At 41.4% G+C, this 24,610-nt stretch overlaps 4 protein-coding genes across 5 annotated transcripts; 3 read left to right on the top strand and 1 right to left on the bottom strand.

Moving 5' to 3' along the window:
• The first annotated feature begins 2,680 nt into the window (after positions 1–2,680).
• On the top strand, positions 2,681–4,145 carry LOC102207848 (uncharacterized). The gene is made up of 6 exons (XM_005751048.1): positions 2,681–2,721; positions 2,890–3,028; positions 3,159–3,318; positions 3,464–3,537; positions 3,779–4,009; positions 4,101–4,145. Exons 1-6 carry the CDS (start codon positions 2,681–2,683, stop codon positions 4,143–4,145), a joined length of 690 nt encoding a protein of 229 aa, XP_005751105.1.
• A 2,525-nt stretch (positions 4,146–6,670) lies between these two features.
• Positions 6,671–10,004, top strand: LOC102202375 (F-box only protein 39). 2 transcript variants are annotated; one of them, XM_005751030.1, is made up of 6 exons: positions 6,671–7,278; positions 7,400–7,571; positions 8,209–8,517; positions 8,731–8,955; positions 9,542–9,721; positions 9,819–10,004. In XM_005751030.1, exons 1-6 carry the CDS (start codon positions 6,833–6,835, stop codon positions 9,942–9,944), a joined length of 1,458 nt encoding a protein of 485 aa, XP_005751087.1. In that variant the 5' UTR covers positions 6,671–6,832; the 3' UTR covers positions 9,945–10,004. The 2 variants fall into 2 exon arrangements, with proteins under 2 accessions (XP_005751087.1, XP_005751088.1); XM_005751031.1 differs by lacking the exon at positions 8,731–8,955.
• A 702-nt stretch (positions 10,005–10,706) lies between these two features.
• slc25a1a (solute carrier family 25 member 1a) lies at positions 10,707–15,384 on the top strand. The gene is made up of 9 exons (XM_005751029.1): positions 10,707–11,112; positions 11,505–11,612; positions 11,689–11,788; positions 12,492–12,630; positions 12,711–12,795; positions 12,894–12,998; positions 13,124–13,239; positions 13,320–13,393; positions 13,506–15,384. Exons 1-9 carry the CDS (start codon positions 10,881–10,883, stop codon positions 13,618–13,620), a joined length of 1,074 nt encoding a protein of 357 aa, XP_005751086.1. The 5' UTR covers positions 10,707–10,880; the 3' UTR covers positions 13,621–15,384.
• A 1,073-nt stretch (positions 15,385–16,457) lies between these two features.
• nle1 (notchless homolog 1 (Drosophila)) lies at positions 16,458–22,340 on the bottom strand. The gene is made up of 13 exons (XM_005751028.1): positions 22,270–22,340; positions 21,571–21,725; positions 21,194–21,414; positions 20,939–21,018; positions 20,773–20,849; positions 20,589–20,686; positions 19,585–19,777; positions 18,704–18,839; positions 18,322–18,368; positions 18,035–18,237; positions 17,739–17,898; positions 17,585–17,655; positions 16,458–17,471 (listed from the first exon to the last, which is right to left on the bottom strand). Exons 2-13 carry the CDS (start codon positions 21,706–21,708, stop codon positions 17,459–17,461), a joined length of 1,437 nt encoding a protein of 478 aa, XP_005751085.1. The 5' UTR covers positions 21,709–21,725; positions 22,270–22,340; the 3' UTR covers positions 16,458–17,458.
• Between the last annotated feature and the right edge of the window lie 2,270 nt (positions 22,341–24,610).

Below are 24,610 nucleotides of genomic sequence, written 5' to 3'. Positions count from 1 at the left end.
CACACACACACACACACACACACACACACACACACACACAGGAAATACACTCACACTACCTGCCGTGCATTTACAGGAAGACGCGCACAGACACACACACATAAGTGAGAGTGCTGGCATACAAGAAGCAAAATTGAGAGATACAAGTATGCATACAGGCACACGGACAGACACACACACACACACACACACACACACACACACACACACACACACACATTCCACAGCTTTACAAAAAGGCCTGAAATTAAAACCCGAGTCACATAGTGTAGTTAATAAGGGTGGTTGAAAATGGCTTTCACCCATGTGTGCTGCTTTTCATACCTTACCGGATTACTTTGAATTTCTAAAAGGAGAATTCATGTCAAATGAAGACGCCAGCCCACAGAATCTGAAAGCTAAAAAGACAGAGGCTCATGCAAGAGATACTCCAGGACCGGGGGACACAAAATTAAATATGGATAAAAATGGATAAAATTGAAGGCAAACATGTGTAGGAGAAATTCCAAGATTTAGTATAATGTGGTTTTGGTCTACCTGTGGTTTATGAACCACAGATGAAATTCTCTTCCTCCATCTGCTGGTGGACTGAGTGCTTTACAATGCAGTCATGGTGCTGCTGTGTGAAAATACTCTAATACCAGAATGAATCCTTCTTAATTACTCATGAATGACCAGAGTGGCTGCTTTCAAATGGCATGGGAAAATGTTTCTGTCTGAAATGTGATATTATAGAAGTACAGTACTGTGCAAAATTCTTGAGCCACACTTCAGTTTTCTTTATATTTTGCTAGGAAAATAGGAAATAGGTACGACAGTTTGTAGAAACCACCGTTTGTACAATTCTAATGAGCTTTAACGCCAGTATTTGGCATGACCACCTTTATTCTTCAACGCAACCTGAACTCTCTTTTAATTTAAGGAATAGTACTCCAAGGCTTCTTGAGGATATTCACAGATCTTCTTTGGATGTTGCTTGTCTTTTCTCTATTAAGATGATCCCACACTGCTTAAATAATGATGAGGTCTTGGCTCTGGGGAGGCCAATCCTTGAGTTCGGCTGTATGCTTTTACTGCATTGGCAGTGTGTTTGGGATCACTGAAAAATGAATGGTGTTTCATGGTGGATCCGCATCTGACGGAACCAAAAATTCCGCCTTTGGATTCATCACTCAATAAGTCCTGTTACCACAGATTTTTGATCCAATTCTTGTGGAATTTGGTTTTATTCCTTAATAATGTCTTCTTGAAAGCCATCCTTCCACGGAGGCCATTTCTGATAAAGCTTCATTGAACAGTAGATGGATCAACTGAAGGGTCAGATGCATCTCTCAGATCCTCTGTCAGGTATGTCTCACAGAGGATCTGAATTTTTTAGCATTTCTTAAGCACATGTCTTCCAGATACTGTTCATCTGTAGACAGTATATTAGGCTGACCACCTATTTTGATTAGCCCTGCCACAGACTGGCGACCTGTCTAGAGTGTACCCCGCCTCCCGCCCTAAGACAACTGGGATAGGCTCCAGCCGCCCTCCGACAGTGACAAAGATAAGCAGAAGAGAATAGATGGATGGGGACTTTGTCCAGTTTCCTCAAAATTGTTTAGGATACACTGCACTCCATCCTGAGATGTGTCATGTTTTCAGCTAATAGCTCTTCTCTCACCTTGTGGGTGCAGATATACTATTTTATGTCTGTCAAACATATCTTTGACATTTTTCATAGATTCAAACAAATGTCTATATTTTTGCAACAGGCTTCCAGTGACAAAGTGCCTATAGATATTATTTAAAATTGGTTATATGCTAAATTGTCTGGTTCGTCCCTTGAGTTAAATTCCATTTTTATGCTTGAATGATTCATAGGTCAGTGTTCAGAGACAGGCAATGTCCAAGGGAAAGCTCTGAAATACTTTCAGAAAGCCTGGAGAACTATTGGTCGAGACCACTTTAAAAAGTCTGGCTCCTTGGAAATAAAATATATAAAAAATGAGCAGTTGCTTGAGACTTTTGCACAGTACTGTATAACAGGCTATCATATGGAAGGAACCCAAGTGGATTACAAGTACCTTGCTCAGTAGAAAGTAAGGTAGGGAATGACCTGTTCATCTCCCAATGATGTTTCCCACTCACCTGCACCATCTTTCTACACGTTCACCAGGTCTCAGTCTAATTAGCCACACGCCAATCTGAAACCTGAATATGTGAATATTTAACCTGATATTTCATCAGCCGTCAACTGTCAAATCTGAGAAGCATAGTGAATAATTTATCAAAGCAGAAATCATACAGACGGACAAAGATCAAATAGCAGCTAATTTATTCATTGATAGTGACCTTATGTTTGAAAATAAACTTATTTTGTGTTGTTTACTCGTGGGGAATAGTGGAATTACAATATGATGATGATGTTGGGGCAAAGCCGACTCCAACACTCAGAGAATCACCTGATCATGCTTTACAGAAACCTGCTTGTGAGCTATTCAGACACATCAAATATTGAAAGCCTGGAGTTTCCGTTTCACACACAGTGAGGGAGGGATGAGAGCAGTGAGAGAGCAGGCAGACAGAGCGGTGGAAGAGAGGGAAAAGCTAAAACAAATAAATAAATAAAATAGACCAAGTGGGATTAAGAAGAAAAACCCAGCAGTCACCCTGGGAGGGTCACACGTGAGGTGGGATGGAGGGAGAGAATGAGGAAAAGGGCCAGAGCATCGAAAGGTAAGGCGAGGGGAGAATGAATGTTTACGACTAATCAGGTCGCCCTGACTGTAACAATAGAGGCTGATCCCTTGTAAGGCAGCTGGTGACTGATTGGCTGATAACCTTGTAGTCAGGCGGTTAGGAGGGCATGTTTTTTAATTCTTCTGTCTCTCTTTCAAACTTCAGTGGGATAACTTTTACTCAGGCCGAAACAGTGACTCAGAGTTGTGGCAAGGACAGCGATGAGTCACAAAGCCTCCAGGAACCAGATGAGGAAGACCAGACTGACGGAGGACACTATGATGGAGATGGAGAGCCAAGCCAGGTCAGATGAGACAAAACCACATAAATGAAATATAATATAAACAAAACCTCTATCGATCACAGTCAGTGCAACTCATATGAAACAGTAAATGAGCATTTAGCGAGTCATTTTGTTTGTGTGCTTGATAAAGGGTGCAGACGATCAGTGCAGCGGTGCAGAAGTGTTACCAGACAGCACCCTGGTAGCCACAGACACCCAGGACGATACTGGGTGCCTCCCATCGTCCTCCCTGCAGACAGAAGAAGAGTTGTCCCCCATTTCTGTGTTATCTCATCCCTCTAACACACAGAGTAGGTCACACTCACAGCTGACAGATGCATGGGGCCAGCAGGGTGCATTTATTGAAAGCACTTGCTTGTGTGAGACTATTTAAATGTAAATGGGTTAGAGCCAATGCTGCTTAAGTGCTTTTCTTTGCCATTTGTGTTTTTATAGATCACCCACCTGAACCCTGCTGGTACTGCTTGAGGTCTCTTGACTCGGAGTATCGCCCTGAAACTACAAAACAGGTTTTTAAATTCATGACAAAATATATTTTCCATTAGAGGGAGTGTTGAGAAAATGCTTCATGCATTCCCCATTCATTTAGTTTTCTCTAATGTAACACACACATATAAAATAATAGAGGATTTGTTATTGCTGTGCATTTTTTTGTGTAATTTTTAAAGACTCGAATTAAATTTAAGCCTGAAGTCACTGTGCACAGCTCTTTTCTCTACTGTAATACAGACCTCTGCTTTTCTTGAACAGCAGGACGACTCTGATTCGTCACCGCTGCCCTCTAGTGGTCAAAAAGTGAGCTACCAAACAGACCCTCGGCCACACTTTGGTGTAGCTTGGTCGTCCCACTCGCCGTGTCACCCACTGTGGGGAAGCGAGGGGCCCTGCAGGGGACAGAGAAATCAGGAAGTGCACTATCAGACACACACCTGTCCACACTGCCATCTGGACTTGCCCCCTGACACACTACGCTGGCATGAGGTTTGGCTAAGCTAAGCCCACGTAGACATAAATAGATCATCACTAAAGATACCGCAGTTTATGTCACTCTGCTTTCTTTCTGTCTGCACAGGCAAAGTGTCTGCTGTTTGAAGATCTGAGGAAGTCAAACAAATAGATGAAGAAAACGTTTCTTTTTTGTTATTAAAAATAGTGTCTGCTGTCTAAATTAGAATATTCTCAGGAAGCCTTTAGCGTGTTAGTGTTGTGCAGTATCTGCTTGTGCTATTAAATATCTATCTATTTATTACACTTAAGCTTTGTCATCACTATTCCTCACTTATTATTATATTATTATTTTTACTCAATGTTGAACTTCTGTGACTTTAACTGAGCAAGGTGAAGTCATCCTCTTCCTTTTCCTGGTCTACATCCCTATGTTAAAAATGACCATGTGCACGTTAGCATATGCTACTTCCGGTGCGGAAACTCCTGTGGGGAGCTTTGTTTCCGGTGTCCTATTCACGCCCTGTTTACGGTCCAAAACAAGTTAAGCAAATGAATGAATCAAGCGGCGATTTACATTTCTATAGATGTCTTGGGCATTTACCCAATATATCTGTAAATGATGTTCATCGACTTGTCGATATTTTTTCCCTGTGCCTCAGAACAAAAGAGAAAAGGGATTCAAATGTTATATTTCTCAGCTGTCCCTCGTTTATCGCGGGTGTTATGTTGTAAAAATAACCAGCGATAGGTGAAATCAAGTAGCCAATTGTATTTTTTGATGGTGCAAAACGTTTGGTGGACATCGTGGACATACAGTACTGCACTTCAGAGTCACACTGCTAGCAATCGTCACGGAGGAGATTGTCTGCAGTGGCAGGACACAATGTGACGTAAAAAAACGTGCAAACTTGCACTAAAAAAAATCTGTGAAACAGCGAGGTGAAAGGTGAACCACGTTATTAGCGAGGGACCACTGTAATTTTGAAGGTAAGTCACAGCATACCCTTCGTAAATACTAATGTATAGAAACTCTTACCATTCATTTTTTGTGTGGCTTTTTTCAAGGTTTGTTAACATGCTGTGTAGGTGTGTACTTGACTAGCTGATATCGACATAATGGGAAAGATCTGGTTTGACTATTCTTCACCTGTAGTTTCAATGCTGAACATTTGCCTGTTTAAATCATAAGACCAGTCACTATACAAAGATGTGCTTCTGAATGTGGACCATGTGTCTTCTGCTGCAGTAATGTGGTTCTGCTTGTGTTGAGCGATGTAAACAACTGATTGATCTAAACTCTTTAAACGTCAAAATTGATCATTAGATTTTTTATGACACAACAGTGGTGAGTGTTCCCACCTTCTGCTCTTTGTAACTTAACGCGATCTTTCCGTTTTCGAGTTTTGGACATGATTTTGGAGTATATCTTCGCAGTAGCGATTGACCGCAAAGTAAAGTTACCGGAAATGTACAACCCCACGTCCGGTCTCAAACCAGGAAGTTAGCTTTTTCTCGTGCACAGGGTCAATTAAGATTTTTTAGATCTTTTAATTGTATTTTTTCAATAAATAATGTTAGAAATGGACTAAATGGCGCAAATATGCACTCACATTCTTATTTTATTTTAAGAAATTTTTTTTAACTTAAGATCTTTAGGCAGGACATTCATATTGGATATTCATCAGGGGCATTATCATATACATGTCTTGTCTGTTGGATACACTGACAATAAATTCACCATTAGCACTGGACAGGTTTATACGTGACTTAATGAGTTAATAAGTGTTTATAAGTAGGGTATATCTCAGTATGTTCTGTCTTTCCACTTCTCTATTTTTTAAATTTCATCTTTACTACAAATCCCCTTTTGTTTATTTCCCCTAATTCCTTTTTTTCTTTGATTTATCACACTCATTTGAGGTTTTTGACCTCATGCAGTCCAATCTGATGTCAAGGGAGGCTAAAAAGTAAAACTGATCAATAACAACCCATAAAAAAGTTTCAAAAACAGCTCAAAATCCCCCCTATTGTGAAAAAATAACATAGTTTCCGTTTTTCCACATTCAGTTTATCTGCTGTCATGTAAATGTTAAATCATAAGAAAAAACTGCACTGGCTCAGCTCTTCAACTTCCATCTTAGCTTTACTCCCTTGTCTTTGTGAACTGCTGTCACAGTGTGACCTATTGGCTTGTTTTTTGGTGCAAAGTCCATCTTTTATGCAATTTTATCTTAGTTTACTTTACAAACCAAGACATTAAAGAGAAGCTCTCTGTGTCAGTCAGCCTGTGACATGGTCTGGTGTGAAATTCAGGCAGATAAGGGAGTACCCGAAGAAAACCCAAGCAAACAGACTCAAACAGACTCAAGGAGGGGCAGCCATCTGACTGGTTGGTGGGTGAGGAGAGAAAACACAGACTTAGAAAGAGAGGATATAAAGTTTAATGGCATGCTGCAGTGGTATATACATGTGGGGAGTGAAAAGAGGCCATATACTAATGTTAAAATGAAAATGAGTCAATTACTATTCATTATAACGTGATTAGTTACAATTTATAAACCCTTCATAAAAGCAGCCTGTTTTAAAGGGAGTGAATGGAATGTCTTGAACAGAAAACTGAGCTGGTTCCTTGTGATGTCACAATATTCTGTGCCAAATTCCTCTAGAATCTCATTGGCTGTTGGACTCCTTGTGGCTGTAGGTAGTCTCCCTGTCATTCCTTACATATTGATGTAACATTTTTCAATGTTTTCTTTAAACTACAGTGGGATTAGCCTGTGTCCCACACATCTACTTTCACTGAAGTCCACTGTGAGAGTACAAGCTGCAGAAACCTTGTGATCCAAATATTAAAACATGGAAAACCTAGAGGAGAGCATTGGGGAAGAAGAGAATTATGGCATTGATCAGGAATACAGTGATCCAGAGACAGGAGAATATTTCAGTGATGACAGCTGTGACTGCATCTTAGACAGGAAAATCACGTGGCTGTCACTTCCTCGTCTGTGCTTGGAGCGTGTATTCAGTTTTCTGCCAGACCGGGATCGCAAAACAGCAGCTCTTGTTTGTCGTCAGTGGCACAACGTCATGCGCTCACCTTCTCTCTGGCGCCACCGCCGTTTTCACTTCAGTGGTCGGATTTCCAAATTCAGGAAGCCAGATTACTCCTCTACCATTGCCTATGTGAGCCACCTGGGCGCCTACTTGGAGAGGTTGGAGGTGACTGTGTGTCCTCCAAGGAAAACCCAGGCAGCCCTGAGACTGAAGGGAGCGATCACTCAACTGTTTTCTGAGCTCATCAGGTAAAAGAGGCCTGTCTGAACCAACTCGTGGTTTTACACAAATTAGGGCCCCACTCTGTTACCCTGTGCAATATAAGTAAAAACTCACACTGCAACCTTATTATCATTGCGACCTCCACAGGGTGAGGGCCCCACTGCGCTCGCTAGCCGTCATGAACCTGGAGTTGGACAGAAGCGCTTGGACTTCAAGCCTCAGAGCCTCAGTGGTGGGCTGCCTGATTTCATTCCTCCAGAGAGGCAGCTCAAAACTCAACTCCATTTGTCTGAGCGGGATGCGAAACTGCATCCATCAGGTGACTACAGCACACATCCTAAGATAATGTTTCAGCAGCTATATGTCACCACCCAACTTCCAGCTCTTCACTACAGTGCTAGAGTTATTTAAAACACAGAACAGATCTCATCAGCTGAGAACTGGAGCCGAAGTATTGTGTGTGTCAATTAATCAGTCTTCATATTGAATAGTAACTTACATTTTGGTGAAAAGTTACTAAAAGATGTTCAAATTCAGCGACATAAGACTACATTACTGAACTGAATTGAAGCTAAGTAGTTTAATATTCTAATTTAAATCAAATATCTTCTTTGTGATGCTTGATTCTTCCCTTAATGTTTTATAATAAATGCCACAATTTTAGTTACCAGTTTGCAGGTCTCCATATGAAGCTGCAGTAAGTTTGTGTTTAAAGCCTCTCCTGCCAGACAACCACAAGCTAGAAATGTTGACTTTTGGGTTCACATCAATCACAAACTCCTAAATATCAAGCCCAGTGGAGCTGTAACACTCCTTATTACTTCATAAATGGATTTCTGATAGTTTAAAGTCTAAGACCTCTCACTGGGCAATGTTTGCTTTCTAGGCTAGATTGATTATCATACTGATTGTGGTCTTCTTAATCTTTATATGGTTTCTGAACCTTTAACTTCAAGGGTTTGGAGCTGCTTTCTGCCTTGTTACATTATGAGACGCGCTTCTACCCCCGGTGCTATATTTCCTCTTTGGATTTGGAAGCATTCTTTTCTGGTTCGGTGAACGTCTACCTCAACTCCAGCGTGCCCGACAACCTGAGCCAGTTGCAGTGTCTCACCGATCTGAGGCTGAGTTACTCCTGTTTGTCAGATGAGCTTCTAATGGCACTCCAGCAAAGACACGGAGGAGGGAGGCGAAAGTCCAGCAGAGATGGCAATACCCTGCAAACATTTTTACTGCACTGCTGTCTTAAAGAACCACATCAACAGGTAAGCATGAAACGAACCTTTCAAGCGGCCTTATTTTATTATTGTGTGGGGATGTGGGAATGATGTAGCTGTGATCCCCAACAAAAACTGGATTCACTGCTTCTGTGGTTGGACACAATGTAATGGCAGATGTATAGATCCTGGGTAGGAAGACAGGGTTTAAAATACCCCCACAGGTCTAATTTCCATCTCCGCTTCTTTTTGTCTGTCAAGCTGATTTGTGGCAGCTCATGGGCAACTTTGGCATCAAGCTGCCCAGACCTCAAAGTCAAGATTTCAGTGAACCAAGTTGTTAACAATGATCGCCTCGCCAGGATGCTGCTGCCCGAGATTCCCCTGAGTGAATACTGCATGTCTGCTTTCTACTCGCCCAACGAAGACTGGAGTCCCAAGCCTCTCCTCAGCGACATACTGCCTCAGTACAGACACACCCTTCAGGTCAGGGTGCTGAGCAGGCAGCATTACAGAGTTCAGAGTGTAGATATGATATGTTAAAATGAATGCCTGCTCATTACAATCAGCACATTACTGTATGCTATATATATTACATCAGCTCATTTGAATTTGATCTGCAGAGGCTCTGAAGTTGAAATTAACAGACGTTCTCTCAATTTATGTCCACAAGCTTGGTTAGTCACAAGCAATGTCATTACATCTGCAACCAGGAATAACATTGCCTATTGGTCATTGTTTATGGCATTTATTGTGGATTATTGATGGGATTGTTACTAGATTTTTAAACAATCCCCAAGAAGGTTCAAATCCACTGGCTGGCTGGTGCCTCTCTTTGCGAAATCATTTAATGTGATACAACACATGAGTACTGTGTAAATGATGCTTCAAGAAGAGGGAACTGAAGGGCATGTGGCCTCGTCCCACAAACTTTACAAGAGATTGGCTGAGACAGTCTTTAGTAACACACTATGTTTAAAGAACTAAGCGTTGAATTAAAGAACAGCAGTTGCCTGATGGAGAACTGGCTTAACATGAACCTAGTTACTGAATCAAAATCATTATCCTGCAGCATCTAAACCTGGACTTCGGTGCAAACAACTTTGGTGAATCTTTGGATGAGGAGCTGTTGGAGCTGGTTAAAGTGTGTGAGCGTCTGGTGGAGCTGAGCATCTGCGCATTCTTGGAAATCCGAACTGTTGCGAGGCTGCTAGACATGAGTTTAACTCAAAGCTCCCTCAAGGAGATCCACGTAAGACGAAACAGCAATGTCAACCTGACTGCACACACAATAAAGATACACACACACACTCACTCACAATAATGCTTTTAAACATTTTATCTTGCAGGTAAGAATCTGCAGCTTTAATGAAGCTGCTGGAGAGGAGGAAGAAGCACTGGAGGAAATGCTGTCTTCCTACCTTCATCTTCCTCCTGATCTGTGTTTTTCTGCCATAATTTACCCGTTTGAATAACACTTTCACGGGGATTTGTCGACCAGCAAAGGACAAACAAAAAAACAAATAAATGAGTGAAGCATAAAAAGCATCTTTTTTGCAAATAATCAAACCAAAAGAGTAATAACTGGCCATTTTTATGTGGATTTCCCGCCCACTAGCTGTCTCTCACTCGCTCTCTCTGTCTCTTGCCTGTTTTTCTCTGGGGTGGTGTGAGTGGCAGTGGGGGGTGTGCATGGAAACACTGACCTAGTTTCTCAGGGAAGGGTGATGAGGGAAGCAGAGTGTGCACGTGTGTGCATGCATGCATATGTGTGTGTGGGAGAGCTCTATTTAAGGGAACAGGAGGCAACAGCAACATACCAAACTCTTGCTTACACAGCTCACGCCTAACTGCACATGAAGTCAAGTGTATTGTGGGCTTTCAGTCATATTCGTTTCATTTTTTTCTGTTATTATCATTATCTGTGCCACGACACCTCACCTCATTATTATTACGTATAGAGCTCGTACATAAAAAAGGATGTGGGCTAATGTAACATTTATCTAAATGCTGGGGTATTTTAATTTGGTTACTTGAAACATCAAGCACCATATCTGTATTTATCTGTACAGTAATGTTAATTCACCCCTCTTTCAGATTCTTATATTATATTCAATAATTTATTCAGTAAAGGCTTATAGTCGGATGATATAAATTTATCTCCGCACATCAGGCAAACAGCATCCTTCACCTGATTGGTCGCCAAAAGCCTCCGCCCCCTGTAGATCACGTGACCAAATAATGACATTAGGCAGCGCGGCGGATCAGCCGATGGTGTGTCCAATCACCTGACCGCTGTTTGAATATTGATGCTCTGCCTGCCGCCACATTGCTACGCCTTTCCCATGCTGCTGCTGTTGTTGTTGTCTGATATTGTTTGAGTGGGACCGTCGTAAAATCGAGAAAGAAAAATGTCCTCGCTGCTTAAGCCATTTTCGGTGTGTGAGGGGCCTTGCGAGAGCTGCGGTGTGAGGAGAGGATGCCAGAGCTCGGCTCCGGATCGGCAGCCTCCATCCCAGCGTCCGGCGGCGGGCCTGGGCGCTGTGCCGGCACACCAGCGGTCGTACGCGGCGAGGAGGAGCCTTGCGGCTGCCGCGATCGGAGGGAGGAAAATAACACATCCCGGAAAGGCCATCCTCGCAGGTTGATTTTACGACCTATTCAGCCGGCAGATCCCCACCCCTGCTCTCATAGCCGCTTAGTGCTTGCCACACACAACCAGCGCAGACTAATCTCAATCTGTCGCCCATTACGGCTGACCATGCAGAACTGGGTCAAAGCTGCAGTGATGCTACTGCATGATGTAGCTGCACGTTAGTGTTAGTCTTTAATGCACCTCTGAGGTAATCTAAAAATGATGTAAGGGATGCTGAAGGGATTGTGCTGCAGAGCCATCTCATCTTTTTGTTTTTTTCTTTCATGCGGAAGTAGAAAATGCTGGCAAGGTCTCTTTCCCCCCTTTGCTGCCCTAAGAACATTCAAGAAGAGTTGTGCACAGTGAGCGATTCTCCCTCTCCCCTTGTCTCCTCATTCAGGTGGCATCGCAGGAGGAATCGAGATCTGTATCACCTTCCCTACAGAGTATGTCAAGACCCAGCTGCAGCTAGATGCAAGAGTAAACCCGCCGCGATACAGAGGGATTGGTAGGTCACTGGGACATACATGTGAAGTTGGTCTTGTGCTGGTCTACTCACTCGTGGGCATGCTGTGTACTTACAGGTGACTGCGTGAAGCTGACTGTGCAAGACCATGGGCTCAGGGGGTTGTATAGAGGTCTCAGCTCCCTGCTGTATGGCTCAATACCCAAGTCTGCAGTCAGGTGAAGATGCATGTATCATATAGAGTAGTTTAATATAAAGATTATGTGAGAACCCCCCCCCCCACACACACACGCACACACTCGAAACAATTCAAAAGGAATAAAAGAAGCGTGGCTGTGATAGGGAAGCACTTGGGCCTCTTGCATCCTTTTGTTTTGCAGAATCACAGATGAGCTGGGTTGCAAACTTGAAACTGATGAAGCAGCTGACTGATGTTGAATCAGTGACACAGCATTTCTTAGTACTTAGTTAACCAGCATCTATGTTTTTCAAACTGGGCTTTTAAACATGAAAAGAGACCATAAAGAAAAAGCAGCAGTCTACACTCACTCTAGATAACGTTTTTGTCCTGTCTCCCCTCTCACCCCCAACCAGTAGCAGCAGATGACTGCCTCTCTCTAATCCTGGTTCTGCCGGATGTTTATTCCTGTTAAAAGAAAGTTTTTCCTTCCCACTGTCACCAAAGTGGTTGCTCACAGGGATCACCTGATAGTTGGGCTTTTCTCTGTAACTGTAGGGTCTTTACCTTACAATATGAAGTGCCTTGAGGCAGCTGTTGTTGTGATTTGGCACTGTGTAAATGAAATGGAATTGAACTGAATAGATAAATTGCATTTCAAACCAGCTGCTTTATTTGTTTTGATAACTTTTGCCAGTATTGCTCTGGTGGTGACCCGGTCAATCAACCAATCTTTCTTACAGGTTTGGCATGTTTGAAATGCTCAGCAATCCAATGCGAGATGCGACAGGGCGGCTAGACAACACACGGAGCCTCTTGTGTGGTTTGGGCGCCGGAATAACAGAGGCAATAATAGTGGTCTGCCCCATGGAGACGCTCAAGGTTCGTTGGAGGAGCGTGTGTGTGACTACACGGGTCTGTCGTGTCATCAGTGAGTAAACTGGTCTTATGAAATCTTGCAGGTGAAGCTGATCCACGACCAGTGCTCCCTCCGGCCTCGCTACAGAGGCTTCTTTCACGGAGTCAGCGAAATTATCAGAGAGCAAGGTAAGAGAAGGAAATCTAAAGCAGCCGAGTGGTTGTAACTACAGATGTGCACGTGTGCTTGTGTTTCACAATGAGTCAAACTGTTTTAACCCGTTCAGGTGTGAGGGGGACGTATCAAGGCCTAACGGCAACCGTGCTTAAACAAGGAACGAATCAGGCCATCCGATTTTATGTCATGAACGCACTTCGCAATTGGTACAAAGGTGAGAAAGTGTGCTTTGCTCCAATATCATGCAAGCGTACTGCCTGTTAGAGCAGTCACAGTTGACTGATGGGCTTCCCTCCCCATGGGTTGGACATTAATGCATGTTTGGATTTGACCTCTAAGGGGATGATTCCAGGAAAGAAATGCACCCAATCGTCACAGCCATGTTTGGAGCAACAGCGGGAGCGGCTAGCGTTTTTGGAAATACACCTCTGGATGTCGTTAAGACCAGGATGCAGGTAGGGAAGCATAAGTTCTAATGATTTTCTTGCTGTCGTCTGGTTATCTTTTTGAAAACCATTGTTTTACTGGTTTGTAGGGTTTGGAGGCTCACCGCTACAAAAACACAATGGACTGTGCCTTCCAGATCTTGAAACAAGAAGGACCGCAAGTGTCAGTAACTGATATCCTCCTTTTCTAGCTTGTCTTCGTTTTTTTTTTTCTGTTTTTTTTTTTTAAAATCTTACATCTAACCTCATCTCGCCTTGTCGTCGTCCTCCTGCAGGTTTTATAAAGGGACAGTTCCCAGGCTTGGCCGCGTGTGCTTGGATGTGGCCATAGTCTTCGTCATCTATGAGGAGGTGGTCAAACTGCTTAACAATGTGTGGAAGACCCAGTAGACGGGAGAGGTGGGGGGAGCACAGACCAGTGCCTCATGCTATGCACAACTGAACACCTCTAATCTCGTTCTTGATCAATTTGATGGCCACGAGCAGATGACATGTCGTCTCGGCCAGTCTCCACACTGTTACACATTCTAAATAAATTAAAAGACTCTAAACAAAGTGACTGAAAAGGAAAAGCAGAGACGTTAGTTGCACTAAATAGTTCAATGTCAGACTAACCGGAGATGATTTGATTTTGAAGGGCGAGACGAGGGGAGGACGTGTTCGGTGCACCTGACCTAACTTGTAAGCTCGGTTTTGTAAATCTCATCATCACAAACATGATATAACAAATGGAAACGTTTTGACTCAAAGGTCCAAATTTAGAAGGGGAACAAAAAGGAAGAAAACACATGACCACTGTTTTAGCTTTTGATGACTGTTGTTACCTTACATGTAGAGTGAACACTTTGTAACGAAACCATTAATGTGTCTTTTGACTCACTGAGTACTTACTATACTGAGCAGAGAACGACAGAGGGGGCGATGCTTTAACACATCTGTGCAGTGTTTCAACACATCATAGCGTTGCCGTTGCTTACCCTGCTGTGCTTGTGGCATCATCGCACTGTAACGTTCACAGGATATCTTTTCTGTGTCTCTATGATGAACTCTGAGATGAACATTTTACAGCCGCTGCTGTGTACAAAGTATTGCTGCATGTATTTTACTGTGGCATCAGTCTAACACACTGACAGTGGCTCGCAGGCTGCTCAAGGCTACACAAACTGGTCTGGAGCCTGTGCCTCTCCAGCGGATCATTTCAGGGTCTCAACCTGTCAGAAGTGATGATTAATCTAGTGATGTAGGAAACAAATCTGCATGTAGCGCAGTCTTTACACGGGGATTTGGTGAGCTTTTGGTTGCTAATCTGGTAAGATTCTTAAAGCTTTGAATTCTCTACAGCAGCACATGAAGGCTTCATTTGGGAATATTTGATCCGTATTGCTTTATTCTGACCCTCAGTCTGAACCATTTAAGCAAATGCAGGCGTGAAGCATGGGGGGAAGAAAGGTTGTGCCAAGCTGAAAATAAGCCATATTACTTTAATAATCTTCAATCTTCAGCTGTTCTGCTTATGGATTCACTCATCAAAAGGACTAATTGGACATTAAGCAATTTTAAGATTCTTTAACTGAAGGTCAAGCATCTCAAAAGCTAAAGATTGCTAAAATTGCTAATTAGCTCCTCTAATTTACTTCAGTACTACAAGTTTTCAAAATATTGGCACAATTTATAATTTTTAATCTGCAACATGTAGTAAACATATTTTTTTCCCTCCATATCACATCTACAGCGCCTGAAACTTCCACAGTACCATGTCAGAAGCTCAATCAATGGGGGAGGCTCAGATTTGATTGACCTGGTGGCACCACAGAAGCCTTTGTCCTCTTTGCCAAACTGCTTCAGCAGGATCTCTAGCATAACGTCCTCAATAGCAGAAAATCTTTAAACCATGAGCAGCAAAATATTGTTTGTTTAGGGCTCTACCACCGTTTTCACTTATTAATGCACTTTTTAAAAAAAAAACAAAAAACTGTTTGGACTTTGTGTTTAAGGTTTACTGCTTTTCATACGTAGGGGAAACAGCATTTGAGATTTGGCAGTCACTGTTGATCCCTGCTGGGCACATTAAAGGTTTGGTGTTTTTGTTGAAAACCATCAATGCTCATGTATGATGCATATAACCAGATATTACTAATAAACTTGTGATTATTATGCCTGAGTGAGTGAGTTAGATTACTCTGGTCTACCAAAAAAAAAAAAAAAAAAAGGAAACGTTTGCTACTGGGAACTTCAGACCAGATCTTCGTCTACTTATTTAAAATAACTACAGAAAGCTTGTCCAATTTATGTTTCGACAGTTCAAAATAGCACAATATCTGGGTTTCAATTTCCCACTAAAGATGCTTTGATCCATTTGTTTTGAAAACAAACCACAAGATGATACCAGAGTCGTGTTTAAGCAGATTTGAGGTCAGCAGATAATGAGGTCAGAGTGCTAAAACATGTTTGAGGCACTTGCTTTTCCGTTTGTACTGCACATCAATCTCACTTTGCAAGAACCAACAGCAGTTACCAATCATGCTCAGGATTAAAAATTTCCCTGATATCAGCTTCCATCACTGTTATATCTTGATGAAATCTTTCCCCGTGCTGATCACAGAGATTTGGTGGAAAAAGTGGAGAATGTAAAAAGTGCCCCTTCAGTAAACTGGCACTCATTAGCTGATAAGCTTTCAGGATGTTATCCACCAGCTCAGTATAAACCTCTGCTCAGTGATTGCCAAGAAAATTCTGGAAAACCTGCTGCTGATTCAGTTGGCTTTAGTTTCCTTTTGAACTCATCCTCAAACATTTATTCACAGATTTCAGGACCAACAAAAAACACCTTCCTTAAATTTGGCCTCACTTGAGAATAAACATATTTCTTAAATGCCAAAAAGAATCACTGCTTCTGTCCGGTCATCATTGTCGTCCAATACTTCAATGTGCAACACAAAAATGGTTTTCAGATGTGGAGCTGGCACGTGTTAAAGTTCAGGTGAAAGAATCCAAGCAGCAAAATGCTTGTTAACCAGGTTAACATCCTTCACTGCTGAATCCCAACAATATCCAACTGTTTATATTTTTATCAACAGTCATAATGTAAACAGTGAGTCACTGCACAGTAGTTTGAATAAGTTCAAGTTCCAGCAAACAACCAACAGCCTAATTACACCAGAGGACAGTTTGAAGTGGCTTTAAAACCTGACACAAGGTTCTGTTGAAGGCACAAAACTACTGCTTTCACTGATTAGTTAAAAATATTTATTTATACAGTAAGAACTGCCATTACATATTTCTGGAAATCTTGATTTTATAAACAAATCTGATGATTGGCGGTGGAGTTCATACCTAACAGAGCTCAATACACTTCCCATTTAGGTAAATAATGAATATATTTCACATGCTGGTTTCCACCAGTGCTTTTATAATAAACGATCACTTAAAGTGGATGAACACTTTAAGCTGATTCTTGAGTGTGATCAGGAAACTAATATAAACATGCTGATTTATACTTACATTCCTGTAACAAAAATGGTCAACCTGGCATTTCCAGTGCGGGCTGTGACTCAAACAGAGTTGGTGACACTTGGCTTCACCACAGAGGCAGAAAAATCAGCAGATTGCAGCTTTGCTGACAGGAGATTAAAGGCTGAAGGAGCACGGCGAGCACCATCTGCATTTACATCACAGAGGAAGGCTTCACTGCCCCCACCCGATACTCAGTTTATCTAGTGAGGCCTAAGGTGACAAAGTAGCAAACATGGTCCTGAAAATATGCAGTTCCTTGCTCCAAAATAGGAAACCATAAACATGTGTCAGGATCGGTTTCAATAGATGCACAACCTTGTTTGGCTTTTAACCACATGTGCATGGCAACCGAGCACGTTTCTGAAGCCATGTCAGAGCGCCTGATCTAAAATTGAATTGTATACCAAGATGAGACGATAATAGGAGATGGTATACTACACATTACAATCTACTTGCAATAAATTTAAGAGGCAGATGATTTTACATTCTGGTTCATCTGATTGCTTTTAAGCTCTTGCACTGTTAATATTCCCACATGGGCATTTGTATTGTGACTGCATTTGCATTCTCTGACACTCCCACTAGTGACAGATACTTATGAAGTCAAATGGGTAATTAGATAAAGTCTAGCTGCCCTTGTTCCAGCTGTCAGCTGTTTGGAAGGAAATGATGTGACAATCCTTTGTCAAAGTCCAGAAATAGAAGAGAACTGTGGTTATCTTCTCCATCTAAAGAAAGAAAGAAAAAAAACAACGCAAGGTAGATGTTTTAGGTGTGCGGAAATTCTGAAACTCTGATAAACAGATGGATGGATGGACAGGTTGACTGGAATCATACTCACATTCTGAGACACTTGTCTTTTCCGCCACTGGCCACTCTCTGCCCATCAGGACTCCAGTCCACAGCGTAAACCTGCATGGATAAGACTTAAGGTAATTCAGGAACAGTAATCAGCATTTAGAAGGAAGTATTTATATCAAATTTCCTTCCCCCACCTCATCAGCATGACCTGGCAGGTCCATGTTGAGCTTCCCACTCTTAATATCCCACACTTTAAGCGTGCTGTCGCTGCTGCCGCTGACCAGCAGCCTGCTGTCTGCTGACCATGCTATTTGATACACTGATGCCACATGGCCACGCAGGGACATTAAGTACCTGTGGGCAAAAGGACACAAGCAGGTAGTCATAATCTCTAAGATGTACATCTTTGGCTGTACAGCACCATCGCCTGGACAAAAGTTGTATTACTTGCAAATTAATTTATTATTCCTTGTGATGGTGATTCTCTTACTTTCCAGTGCGTCCGTCCCAGATTTTAACAGACTTATCGAAGGAGGCAGAGGCAAGAAGCCTGGTGTCTGGGGAGAAGAGCACTTCATTGACCAGAGCGCTGTGGCCCGTCATCCTGGCCAAAGGCTTTTTGTCTTGTGCAGGATTCCACAAGAACAAAGTGAAATCATCTGAGCCGGAAACCAAGCGCTCTGGAGCTGAGCCCTGCAGCAGAAGATAAAGGTCAGGGCGCTAAAACAGGGAGGAAGGACATGTGACTTTTTACAAATCTCAACAAAGGGTACCTACCCTGACTTTATTATATCTCTCTAAGGCTTTCTCCTTCAGCTCTTCCACTGGAGAGAAGAAGAAAAACTTGTTATATGAAAACAACCCCCTTTAACTTTGTGAGACCAGAAAGGTGACCGAACACACAGCAGCCATGCTAGCTGTATCTGTGCTGCCAAAACACTCTAATATCACACATTTTTTGCTACTAAAAAAACCTGTCTAAATGGTAAAATGTCAGACCGTGTGGTGCATATGTGACACGTTGTTTTCTGGAGTCAAACCTATTAAAAAGTAAATGCTAAAGAAAACCCAAAACAAAAACAAACACTCACCATACATGGCAATGATCAGTTACTAAAAATCAGAATGTTAAAGAACATGCAAGTGTTTTGGGTCTTACATGATCCAGTGAGATCCTGAGGGTTGACAGTGGCATTTGCGGGTTCAAAAGCTCCTGTACGCAGGACATAGTCAGTGCTGAGAGCCAGGGTGTTGACCCAGTGGGCGTGGCCCTGCAGAGTCCTGCATTGGACACCCTGCATCAAAGAGATGAAACTAAACACACGTTTCATCCAAACACTTCAGGGATTTCTCTTTGCTCTTATCCTCATCCTCTCTGTGGCCATTAAGATTTTAGTGTCTCAGCCACACATGAACATGCTGTTAATAAGTCTAATCATAAAACCTTTCAACTAACCTGCACAAGGGCTCTCTAAGAGCAACAATTTTTTTATGTTAACAGTATGTATATACTTGAAATATAATAACCAGCCATTTTGTTAGGTACACATGCTCAACTGCATGTTACCACAAATATCTCATCAACTTCACAGCAGAAGCTCAATGGGTTTAGGCATTTAGATGTGAAGTCATGGCCAGAACGACCTGCTGAAGTTAAAAACAAACATCATAAAGGGGAAGAAAGGTGAGTTTGAAGGTGGTCGTTGGCGCCAAATGAGCTGATATAAGTATTTCAGAAACTGCAGATCTGCTGGGATTTTCCCCACACAGCTGGCAGCAGCAGCTCTCTGGGTGAAAATGCCTTTCTGATGCCATAACATTTGTCTATATTAGCATTATTAGCCTACATTCTTTATGCACAAGGAACAAAAAACAAACAAAAGAAAAACAATAACTAAATAAAAACAGTGAACTGGATTACTCATGTTTCATGCACAAGAATACACACCAATATTGTTTAACATATTAATGAAAAAAAAAACCCCATACCATATCACTCTTATAACCCTTTAAAACCATATATTTCACACACAGACTTACATCTTTTGCTCTCCACACTTTGACAGTCCTGTCCTGGGACGAAGTGTACAGAAGTCCATCTCCTCCCCATTTCACGCATGTCACTGATTGAGTGTGCCCAGTCAGGATCTTCTCACATCGTCCCAACACTGTGTCCCAGATACGTATTGAGCCGTCCTTAGAGCTGCTGGCCAAGTACCGACACTCTGGATTACTGAAAGGGATAAGAATAAAGACAACTATAAGACCACAAAGTTTAAGTTAGTCCAACATGATAATCAAATTATAATCAATACCTGCACAGTTGCAATGTAGTGACTTCACATTTAAGGGAAACTAAATTCTTGTGTCTGTAACTTTAAGGCATTTCTGAAACCTTGTGATTTATTTGTTTGCCAAAACTACTCTGACAATTACAGCACATTTCCAACACAGTATTGTTTTTCCAACAGCCTAAAAAACAGACACTCTCTCCATCCTGCTGTTGAATAAGTCGTTTAGATATATCTGAACATATATTGGCTGCCTGACTCAAAGGATGTGCCTCTTCCTGAATAACTTAAGAGTCCAAGTCTGATCTACAATATCGTTTGTATAACTGTAAATTACAAAATGCTTTTAAATTAAGTTTGGCTTCTTATGAAACAGAATTCATGTGTTACAGTTTCATTTCACAGTGCAATATTTCAGTGGAGTGTTTTTGTAATTGCTATGCAACTAACTGCCATCTCTATAAACACATTTATACAGATTATCAGGCAAGGGAAGAGATTTTTGGTAGCTCAAGTCGTTTTGCTTTTATTTGTAGTCCAGCTGTAGTTCACAAATCACAGGATTTATCTGCATGCAGATCCATGTGAAGCGCAAAAGACTATTTTTTTCCCTAAAAAACTTCTAGATTTTTAGAAAGGAGTAAAAGTACTGTACATTTTTTAAAGTTTCGTATATAAAATGGGTCTGAATGAGAGGTCTGCAGTCAAATAACAGAGAAATTCAGGGAAGTGAAAAATAGATCGAGTGCTCACAGATGAAGAGGTTCCCAGCAGAGCCAAGTGATCCATTTGGTGTGTCCTGTCAAAGTCCTCCCTATCTGCGCACCAGTCACTGGATCCCACAGACATATCTAGAGAAAGAGAAAAATAGAAAGGTTTAATGAATGCATCTTTGAAACCTAATTATGGATCACGTGTGTTTGTTTTTGAAGCACACCTGACTGTTCTTGCATCCTGAAGCCAGCTTCTTTCCATCAGGTGACCAGGCGATGCTCAATACCCAGTGTGTGTGTCCTAAAATGAACAATGGTGTATTAAAGCAATCCGTCACTTGAAGTTCAATGATTATCAGATCATGCTGCCTTGTAGATGTTATTTTATACCCCTGGATGTGTGGTGGGGCGTCTCAGTTGTCAAGTCCCAGAAGCGCACCGTGGTGTCACCTGAACCACTGGCCAGATATCTGAAATAAAAACAGACAAATGGATCAATGTTTAAATCTAATTAGAGGTGTGATGTTACAACATAATTCCATTTTCATATACTGTTACACAACTCCAACCCAAAAGGTACAAGAGATTATGACAAACTGGCAGAGAAAAGCTGACATCTGTTCACTTTGTGTCAAAGGTACCCACTTGCCAGTGGGGCTGAAAGCGACTGAGATGACGGCCTCAGTGTGTCCCTGCAGTGTGCTGGTGCAGCGTGTCACAGCCCGAACCCTGAACAGAGCTTGAGGCTGGTACACCACAGGCAGAACTTGTTCGGTTTCAACCCCAAGAGCCTTAACGCATGTCCCCAGGCTGGACACCACCTCCATCTCCCCTTGCACAAAGAATGCCAGCGGGACTGGCTCCTCCTAGAGTGGATGACAGCAGGAAAAAAAGAAAAGAAAAGAAAAAGCATGTTTACTAGATATTCAATTCAAAATTGATATCATGACCATCATATTTGATTATTTCAATCTGGGCTATACATTTACACAAAACACTGTATACTTATGCTGTATAATTACCTTCTGAAGCAATGCATTGCAGACGAGCTGTAGTTTGTCTTGGGTAATGTCTAAAGGCACATCGAAAGGTGAACCCAGAATCTCCCCATTCTCGTCCTGAAACTGTATCAAAAGCCGCTCCACGTCCTCACTCGACATGTCTGCTTCAGGTCCACCTGTTAAGAGACCATATTTTAAAAATGTTTAACATTTCTACAAAAATACAATACCATTTCAGAAGAAATACCAAATGCAGATAGACAACGCGCAAACAATGTTTCAAAATGTGGAAGTCTTAGTGGTGCTGCATTACTAACATACACTGATGTCGCTGTGCATCGCCCTAAACGTAGTTTAATTACAAAGCACTCCTCAGTTTTTCAGCTAGCTAAAGTCAACGAGACAATGTCTAACATCAGTTCATTCAAGTTAATTTAAACAAACGAAGCAACAGGGGGCATGTTGCACAGCTATTTAAAAAAGTTATTACGAAAACTTCAACTGAATTGTCCTACCTGAATATTTGCTTTGGTTTACTGTTTTGCTAGCTGACTACAGTCTGTCAAGCTAACCGAGCTAGCTTGCCGTTAGCCAACAGTTTAACAATCTATATCCTTTCATAGCCGAGCCCAGGCCAGTACGATAACTGTAACTTGTTTGGACAACTGCGTCCGGGTTTATACGACATTACATTGTAAAATAACTGTGCTAAAGCCTTACCTTTAGAGCGGTAGCGGCGAGATAAAGATTCCCACGTGTGTACCACCACAGAGCCTTTAAATGAAAGATATGTAAAGAAGTCGTCGAAGATCACGTCAGTTAACGGGTTCACGCAATGAATTATGGGAAGTAGCCGTGCTACTTCCTTCTCCATAGACGGAGTCCAGTCATCTTTACTTTCATAACGTCTCTGTAAGATCGAGCTTTCTTAAATGTCCTATCTTATGAACTGGACAGGAAACTAACTTTCACAGGGGGGCATTTACTCAAATGTTCTCAAACTTTTTATTCCATATTTTATTCCATATTTATTTAGATATATAAAAAATGGATAGAAAAATATCCATATTTATTCAGTTTAAATAAATAAATAAATAAATGAAAAAATATGCTTGCACTCCCACACCTTATGCATAATTACAACTATACACGTAGTGTAGACTCGGAGAAATGTAGCCAGGATTTGAGACAGTAGAAAAGCATCTGCATGTTAAACTGCAAATGCAAAGCAGGAGACAAACAGGAGAGACATTATCTCCAGGTGCAGAAGTGGATCAATGAACTCACCACACACTAAGGGAGCTGACTGTAAGTGCAGGATGTCCTCAACAGATTTCCATTTGTTGTACACTTTTCGAGTAGGCTCATGCTTTTAAAACTAGCTGCACAGTTTGATGAATGACCTCTTTTCAGTTTTGCAAGGCAAGATGGGTACCTCCCAAATTCTGACCTGAATAAGACTATCCAAAGACTGTCCACTCACTGGCCTCCCAAGAAATGCTGGTTTACCATGGCAGTCGAATTGCAGAATCACTAAAGCAAGGTGATCCTAGTAGTTAAACTGAGCTTGCACTGTAATAACTTAAGAGAGATATGGGTGTTTCAGTTTTTCAGTACCAAACTATGTGAATTAGTGTAACTTATAGTTGGAAAAGTGTATCAGTATAATTCAGCTGGTGAGGCACATTATTATTATTATTATTATTATTATTATTATTATTATTATTATTATTATTATTATTATTATTATTACCATCATTATTAATACTAATAATAATATATTTATGATGTGACTCTTCTGTATCCAAAGTTGTGCTGCTGGATTGAGATCTGGTGGCTGTGGAGGCCTTTTGAGTACACTGAACTCATCATCAAGTTCAAGAAACCAGTCTGACTTTCCAATTTTGGTCAGGCTGTGCAAACTGCAGTGTGGTCTTCTGCTGCTGTAGCCTGTCTGTTTCAAGATTTGACGTGTGTTCAGAGATGCTATTATGTATACATTGGTTTTAACTAGGGTTGTTTTTTTTTAATTACTAGTTTCTGGTCATTCTCCTCTGACATCTGCCATCAACAAGACATTTTCACACAAACAATTGCTGCTCACTGGATATTTTCTCTTGTCTGGACCATTTTCTGTAAACCCTAGAGAAGGTTTTGTGGGAAAATTGCACTAGATAAATATTTTTGACAGACTATCAGCAAGTCTTGCACCAACAATCATGCCACATTCGAAGTCACTTAAATCACCTTTCCTCTCCATTCTGATGATCAGTTTGAAATTCAAAAGGCTATCTTGATTAATTCCACATGCCTAAATGCACTGAGTTGCTGCCTTGTGATTGGCTTATTAGATACTAAGAGAAACTTAGCAGAGATTATCCAATTTTACTACCTATGATGTATATATAAAATCTTTAATAACACTCAGATGGCATAAATGGGTATCCTACAGTTCTATATGTTATCTATCAATGCAGAGAGTAGACAGTTCCATGTTTTCTTTGGAGTACACTCGGGACAATATCACCATAATCAGTGTTGTGCTTATTACTATTGCTTTGTTGGTTAAAGCAAATTTGACTTTGCATATGAGTTAGTGCAAAATAATGCGATCACTCTCAGATTACAAGCCTCCAGGCCTTTAATCACTGATAATTAAAGTGACCCACTGCCCATCTTTTTTCACTGATTAGTCACACATCCATATCCTGAAAACATACTGGATCTTTTTAAATAAACAAATTCACAAAAAATATTTAGTTTGTCTTGCAGTATATTTTTAGTGTGCTGATACGATTCATGTATGCAGTGTGGGAGATATAACATATTTTCATCAAGAGGAAAACAGATAACCTGCATTTACATTTTAAAGATAATCCACTGCGATGACACATACATTTTCCCAGGATGATATTTTTCTGTGTCATGTTTAGGGATGGGTACCGGTTCTGACATAAACGGTAGTAACCAGACCGAAAAGCAGCGCACATTTCGGTGCTTTATATGCAAACTCAACAGCCTGCAACAAGTGCTTTAAGCTGATACTGTGATACTGTCAAAG

Source organism: Pundamilia nyererei, unplaced genomic scaffold (genome assembly GCF_000239375.1).
Source record: "Pundamilia nyererei isolate P.nyererei 1_Seehausen unplaced genomic scaffold, PunNye1.0 scaffold00297, whole genome shotgun sequence".
Lineage (NCBI taxonomy): Eukaryota > Metazoa > Chordata > Actinopteri > Cichliformes > Cichlidae > Pundamilia > Pundamilia nyererei.
This window is presented reverse-complemented; position numbering and strand designations above follow the sequence as displayed.

Coding starts and splice junctions, on each gene's coding strand:
- LOC102207848 (XM_005751048.1), top strand. CDS start 2,681: ATGGAGGGAGAGAATGAGGAAAAGGGCCAGAGCATCGAAAG. Junction 3,029..3,158: donor GAGATGGAGAGCCAAGCCAG/GTCAGATGAGAC, acceptor TGCTTGATAAAG/GGTGCAGACGATCAGTGCAG. Junction 3,538..3,778: donor GCCCTGAAACTACAAAACAG/GTTTTTAAATTC, acceptor TTTCTTGAACAG/CAGGACGACTCTGATTCGTC.
- LOC102202375 (XM_005751030.1), top strand. CDS start 6,833: ATGGAAAACCTAGAGGAGAGCATTGGGGAAGAAGAGAATTATGGCATT. Junction 7,572..8,208: donor TGCGAAACTGCATCCATCAG/GTGACTACAGCA, acceptor TTTAACTTCAAG/GGTTTGGAGCTGCTTTCTGC. Junction 8,518..8,730: donor TTAAAGAACCACATCAACAG/GTAAGCATGAAA, acceptor TTGTCTGTCAAG/CTGATTTGTGGCAGCTCATG.
- slc25a1a (XM_005751029.1), top strand. CDS start 10,881: ATGTCCTCGCTGCTTAAGCCATTTTCGGTGTGTGAGGGGCCTTGCGAG. Junction 12,796..12,893: donor CGAAATTATCAGAGAGCAAG/GTAAGAGAAGGA, acceptor TAACCCGTTCAG/GTGTGAGGGGGACGTATCAA. Junction 13,394..13,505: donor AAACAAGAAGGACCGCAAGT/GTCAGTAACTGA, acceptor GTCCTCCTGCAG/GTTTTATAAAGGGACAGTTC.
- nle1 (XM_005751028.1), bottom strand. CDS start 21,708: ATGTCGAGTGAGGACGTGGAGCGGCTTTTGATACAGTTTCAGGACGAG. Junction 20,850..20,938: donor GCCCCACCACACATCCAGGG/GTATAAAATAAC, acceptor TGTTCATTTTAG/GACACACACACTGGGTATTG. Junction 17,656..17,738: donor TGCCAGGTCATGCTGATGAG/GTGGGGGAAGGA, acceptor TTATCCATGCAG/GTTTACGCTGTGGACTGGAG.